Raw genomic sequence first — 6,707 nt, forward strand, 5'->3', positions numbered from 1 at the left:
GAAGCAGCAGTTTTTAAAATGCTGAGTTTGTAGCAATGATGCATGTACAATGTGTCTATGATTTGGACTGCAACATAATAGGATACAGATGTATTTTGTTTTGAATCAAATTATTAAATATTGACTCTGATTCACGTTTTCACAACCATGAATGAATGATACAGTGCCTACAGAAATTATTCATACCCCTTAACTTATTCCACTTTTTTTTCGTGCTACAACCTGAATTCAAAATGGATCAAATGTATGTTTTTTTCCCCACACCCATCTACACACAATACCCCATAATGACAAATTGAAAACATGCTTTTCCAAAATTTTGCAAATTTACAGACATTTTCAAGTTTTGCCACTGGTAATCAGTGTAGATTTGGCCTTGTGTTTTAGGTTATTGTTCTGCTGAAAGGTGAATTAATCTCCCAGTGTCTGGTGGAAAGCAGACTGAACCAGGTTTTCCTCTAGGATTTTTCCTGTGCTTAGCTCCATTCTATTTATTTTTCATCCTGAATAACACCCCAACAATTACAAGCATACCCATAACATGATGCAGCCACCACATTGCTTGAAAATATGGAGAGTGGTACTTCAGTGATGTCTTGCATTGGATTTGTCCCAAACATTACACTTTGTATTAAGGACAAAAAGTAAATTACTTTGTCACATTTTTTTCAGTATTACATTAGTGTCTTGTTGCAAACAGGATGCATGTTTTGGAATATTTGTATTCTGTACAGGCTTCCTTCTTTTCACTGTGTCATTTAGGTTAGTATTGTGGAGTAACTATAATGTTGTTGATCCATCCTCAATTTTCTCCTATCACAGCCATTAAACTCTGCAACTCTTTTAAAGTTCACCATTTGCCTCATGCTGAAATCCCAAAGGGTTTCCCTTCCTCTCCTGCAACTGAGTTAGTGTAATGAAGTGTAATGAATAACTTCACCGTGCTCAAAGGGATATGTCTGATTTATTTTATTTTCTACCAATAGGTGCCCTTCTTTGTGAGGCAATGGAACACCTCCCTGGTCTTTGTGGTTGAATCTGTGTTTGAAATTCACTGCTCGACTGAGGGACCTTACAGATAATTGTATGTGTGGGGTACAGAGATGAGGTAGTCATTCAAATATCATGTTAAACACTATTATTGCACACAGAGTGAGACACAAAATCTCAATTTAATCCATTTTAAATTCAGGCTGTAACACAACAAAATGTGGAGAGAGTTAAGGGGTGTGAATACTTTCTGAAGGCACTGTATGTGCGTAGCGTGTTTCAATAAAACAGACTGACTGTGTATTACAACAGAAAACTGTAGCCTACATGCACTGTGCTATACAAGTGCTTCCTCGATAAGGGATGTAGGCTTTTCTTCATTACTTATTAGCTTTCCAAACCTGTATTGAAAAGTTCACACAGAAAGAATTCCTTTCAATAGGGGATTGATCTTGTGTGCGTTCTCACTAGTGAAATTAATCTGGATACGCATGTACACAGAGAGGGATCAAGTTGCTGAATTGGGGACCACACACAATGCCTAAATTATGTTTACCAATGTCTTTCAATAGTCAGACATATTTCCTTGTGAATAAAATTCTTCCAACTCCAAAAGAGACTGTTTAATAACATTTAATTACAGTGCATTTAAGATCAATTACAAGGGGCTTACAAATTCTCTTAAGGTTTTGAATCTGTTTAGATGGCATGTTGCCCCCTTTTCTGTCAGTGGCTGCATTCTTTTAAGCGTCTTTCATAAGGTTGTGTGTGTTTCTAAATTGTCTGTGTATGTTCGTGGATTTCACCTTCAACCCCTTAAACTGACGTCAAAGACCATTTGATAGGGCTTGTACTTAAACTGTAGTCTGTTCAGATGTCAAAGGTGGTTTACCTAAAATTAGGTCCGCTCTCTTCCAGGCGTAGAGCTGCTAGTAGGCCTATACACTGTTCACAGCTGGAGTTGAACCTCTAGCAGTTGGTTGGAGATGCTTGGTCATATACTGTAAATATATAGTATATCGTATGTACTGACAGTACACTGTCTCACAGACTCCATTTCAGGACAGGACACACCATCATTTTGGACCTTAAATCCTTCAGCTATAACCCGGGTGCCAAGGACCCACTATAGACCTCATCCACCCGATGTGTAAACTCATATAAATCCATTCACACTCTCCGAGGTTTATATAGCGCTCTAGTCCTGAGGCACATTCTGTATAGCTGAATCTCTCTCGTCGAATGCAGCAGAAAAATCCCACAAATCCCTATGAAATGAATCATCTATCACGGATAGTGAACAAAGTACATTTTGTCACATTGTTGGCCATTCTCCTTGGATTGAAGCTGTTTCATTGAGGTATCCAAAGATAAACAATTCAAGGAACTTATCTTTTGTAGTTTTCTGTTCCACGCTTGCTTTCGTCATCAAGTATCATTAAGAGGCTTCTAGATGGATGAAAAATTATTTTTTTTAAGATAAAAGAAGAAAATTATTATCATAATCGTACACATAGTTGATGTGTTCATGTCTATGGTGTACTAATTTATTTTCGTCTAAGTCTATAGCTTATTTAACTTTAATTTGTACAGATTTGTCTCATAGAGACAAAAATCTAATTTGCAAGGGAGACCTGTTGTAAGTCGCCTAACATTGACTAACCAACCATAAAGCATGTTTTGTGTGTGTCCCACTACAATGGTGTCTCAGCTAAAGCCTAATATCACCGTTGGAGCCTCCAGAGGGATTGGCCAGGTAAAGCCTCATTTCCCCTCTGAGGGTGGAAAAAAAGTCAACTAGAGTAAACAGTAAGTGTACAGTGGTAGACTTCCTATATCCTTGTTTACTATTCAAAATCCCATAAGAGGAGGTACCGGCTGCCAGGGGTTCTGAGTCTGACTGAGTCACGTTTTTTTTCTTCCCTTCTTCATGCAAACACACCTAGACACTCACTCACCACAGCAGCCCCCTCTCCCTCGCTCTCTGCCTCCCCTTTCAACTTCAAACCCAGTCATTTCTGCAAGCTGCTACTTTGATTGTACCAAACACCTGTATTTTTGGGGAGAGACTTCCTCAGTAGCCCCCGCCTCCCATCTTTGATTGTTAAACAGCAGTGGCGCCGCCATTACTGTCTGAGAGACTGATGCCGCCCTGCTTCCCCTCCTCCTCCACTTAAGTTCCTTTTAAACCAGAATTTGAATTGGTCTCGGAGTATGGCGAGTTCCATTTTATTTTATCCACGTTCCACCATTCCAAAGTATCTCAGTTGTAGATGAAGACTTTGAATCTCATATTCCTGTGTGCGACAGCTGCGTAAATCAGAAAGAATTATCACAGAATCATCATGCCAGGAAGCAGAGCCATAACATTCTAGCTCTAAATCAACTAGATTATGACTATTCTCCTGAATGCGCGGAAAGTGAGAATCAGAGGTAACTTTAGTAGAAAATGCTGTCAGAGTTGATTGCTCTGTCTTAGGTCGTATCAACAGAGCAGACGCACAGACACACACACACACACACACACACACACACACACACACACACACACACACACACACACACACACACACACACACACACACACACACACACACACACACACACACACACACACACACACACACACACGGCCCTCTTCCCTTCGCCCTTAATACCAGGCTTTATTATCCAACCTCTCATCCCTGCCATCCTGTCTTCCCCTCCAGATTAATGTCCTCTCCGATCTCCACCAGCTGTTTCCGTGCCAGAACACCCCTCATCTTCCCGGGCCACTGGCCTCTTGGTTCAGGTGGCAGATGGTAGTCTGTCTTTGGGGCTGGGCCATAGGGCCGCATTGTCGCAGTGCCTGCGTGTCTATGAGAGAATAGAAGTGTGTGTCCTCACGCCCATTATCAGGAGTGTCAGTGTGTTCACATCGCCACATGCCAGACCGCCCTTGTAAATAAGAATTTGGTCATAACTGAGTTATATGAAATGTATAACCTGTATGGACAGCTTTAAGGGAAGAGCCTTGTGTCACATAGCTCAAAACTTTGGAGTGCACCCACCTTTTGTTGATGAAATAAAATAAAATGACAGCCTTTCACTTTATTCATTTGGATTAAATCAGAAAATGTTACATTTTAGATTACAATACTATTTTGTTCATCATAATGCAACTTAAATATAACATTTGTAAAATGTAATGTTAACTTACGTAAATATGCTGTGTACGTAGGCAACCGGTGTTTATTTTGAGTGACTTGGGGGGGGGGTGTACGCCCACAGTTTGTTTGATATAAAGTGTGTCTGTTTAGTTTAGTCTGTGTGTGGTATGCATGAGTACGTAAGTGTGTGTCTGACTGTGTGTGTTTGACTGTGTGTGTGTGTGTGTATGTGTGTGTCAGTTTGAGTGATGTTAACTGGGTGTGGCTGTCTGTGCCTGAGGTGGGCGTTTTACTTTTCAGGGCTGTTAGTGTTTGTGTCTTAGCACAGACAGGATGTGCAAAGGTTGTCAGCACGGTTCATGAGATGAAAGAACGGGGGGGGGATAGTCGTGCCGGTCAGATAACAGGTTGTCTACCTGAAAGAATCCGAGCCTGCTTCCTCCACCTCCACCTCCACCTCTACATACATTCCAAGTGTGCTGCACAGTGCCACAAGGAAACAAATCTCACCACCTTAGTGCTTTGACATCCTTTTTCCTAGACACTCAACACCCAAACAAAGCTGGGCATAGCTGAGCACTGATATGGCCAAGTGTTCAACGACAACTGGAATCAAAAGCCAAAAACCTAAAGGTTAAAGGTGTTTGTGTTTATACTTCACTTCCCAAGTATCCTTTCGTATGTGTGGACGACACCCTATTAGGCTTAGACAACAAAGGGAAATGCTTTAGCTATTGATCAAAAGCGCGAAGAGACTTGTAGACTTGGAATGGACTCAACCTCTTTACTGGAGCCAAACATATTAGTAACAGAGGGTAATAACAATGTCCTAAACTTAATTTTGACAGCTATTTCAGAAATGCTGTTTGGCTGGTTTATATCGTTTCCTTTTGTATTGCCAAGTTACTTCCGTGGAGTATCATTGTCAAAACAAATAAACTCACAGACAGGATCAGAGTCCTGAGGCTGACAGTCTAGTCCAGCTACAAGACCACCAACTGTGATGTAACATTGAGAGTTATAGCACTGAAACAATTTGTATAGAAGGCCTGGTGCATGTTTTGCACCACAATGAGTGACAACTAGATGCATAGATATGTCATATCTTAATTTGATCACTCTGTTGTTGCTGCGAATCTTCCTGCGCTAAATGAAAATGCCATCAAATAAAAGTTGGCATTATGTCCTGTCGCATCATATGAAACATTTGATCTCAAATCCAAAATACTCAAAATTGTAATTCTTAGCTTCACTGTCCAAATACATATGTAAGGGACTGTATATGACAAGGGATGCAGGTGTGAGGACAACAAATCAGCAGGCATATTTTTTTGTCACACATAAAAAGGGAAAGATTTAATAGGTTTGTGAATTATTTTATTCAATGGCTTTACTTGCTACGGGTATTTAATACCAGGAGTCCATGATACGCCTCATGCTCATGAACCTCATACCACTCATGCCGCCCATGGCTCCCATTCCCATGCCCATGCTGAAGTTGCTGTACTCTCCAGGCCTCATGTACATCATCCTGCCTCTGAAGTGGGGCTGCTCGTACATCAGCCAGTGGCCTTCCATCACGTTGCAGGACTGGCATTTGGACATGCGGTAATGATCCATGATGTTGTCACAGTCGTCCATCATCTCGTGCATCTGACCTCCAAAGTTCTCTCTGTCGTAGATCCTCATCCTGTAGTTTCCTCTGTGCTGTTAGGATAAAAGTACAGGTTTCATAGATGAGATAATTATTTAGAACATTGCTTAATATGAGAGTGTGACCATTATAAATATGTTTTCCCGTCAATGACAAGAGGTGACTATTTTAAGATGAGATATTTTCGACCTACCATGGCGATCATGCGGCAGGACTTGATGCAGTCACTCATTCCAAAGTGCTGCATGTAGTCAGGGTACTCGCCCCTCCTCATGAAGTACTGGTTTCCCATGTAGTTGTTGCGGTTGTACAGCATCCAACAGCCACTCTCAACCCTGCAGGAGTGGCACCTGCTCAGGTAGGAGCTCATGTCACTGCAGTCACTGCTGCACTCATAGGAACGACCCTGGAAGTTCCTGTCCTCGTAGAAGACGATCTGAAAATATAATGGAATAATTTCTATGAATTAAACAATTGTATGAAAGAAACATTTTATAGAAATGTGGGATAGTCTACTATTCAGTCACAATGGCAACCAGGATATTGGGATGAGTCAAACGTTCATGTTTTAGTTTGTGGTGCTAGAGCGCTAGATCCCTTTTGTATACCAATCTAGAAAAATGTTGGTATGTATTTTCAAAACCTTCCCAGTGCTTACCTTGCCCCTGTTCATGTTGGTGGTGGACATGTTTGCTAACTGTGCTGCTGGTTGCTGCTCCTGAACTGACTTCCTACCTGGATTAACCCTTTCTTTTATACCTGACCAAACCCAAAGAATCGCTAGCTCCATTGTTCAAATCCCTGACCCAGCAACATGCTATAGAGGCCTATTGAGGCCACTGAGGTTATGTCCACATTTCCAGAAAGGCTGCTTTTCAATTGGTTGTTTCTCTTACAAAGTAACATAAAGCCTT

The 6,707-nt window shown here is 41.2% G+C and overlaps 1 protein-coding gene across 1 annotated transcript; it reads right to left on the reverse strand.

Annotated features, from left to right (window-relative positions):
• Positions 1-5,499: 5,499 nt before the first annotated feature.
• LOC139568625 (gamma-crystallin M2-like) lies at positions 5,500-6,539 on the reverse strand. Its single transcript, XM_071390572.1, has 3 exons — positions 6,452-6,539; positions 5,987-6,229; positions 5,500-5,846 (listed from the first exon to the last, which is right to left on the reverse strand). The coding sequence occupies exons 1-3, from the start codon at positions 6,479-6,481 to the stop codon at positions 5,547-5,549; spliced, it is 573 nt and encodes a 190-aa protein (XP_071246673.1). The 5' UTR covers positions 6,482-6,539; the 3' UTR covers positions 5,500-5,546.
• Between the last annotated feature and the right edge of the window lie 168 nt (positions 6,540-6,707).

The sequence above is a fragment of the Salvelinus alpinus genome, chromosome 2, assembly GCF_045679555.1.
Source record: "Salvelinus alpinus chromosome 2, SLU_Salpinus.1, whole genome shotgun sequence".
NCBI lineage: Eukaryota > Metazoa > Chordata > Actinopteri > Salmoniformes > Salmonidae > Salvelinus > Salvelinus alpinus.

What these genes read in the sequence shown, in the direction of transcription:
- LOC139568625 (XM_071390572.1), bottom strand. Translation starts at nt 6,481, where the DNA reads ATGTCCACCACCAACATGAACAGGGGCAAG. An exon ending in CCAACATGAACAGGGGCAAG is followed by an intron (nt 6,230 to 6,451) that starts GTAAGCACTGGG and finishes TTATATTTTCAG; the next exon opens with ATCGTCTTCTACGAGGACAG. An exon ending in CCTGCCGCATGATCGCCATG is followed by an intron (nt 5,847 to 5,986) that starts GTAGGTCGAAAA and finishes TTATCCTAACAG; the next exon opens with CACAGAGGAAACTACAGGAT.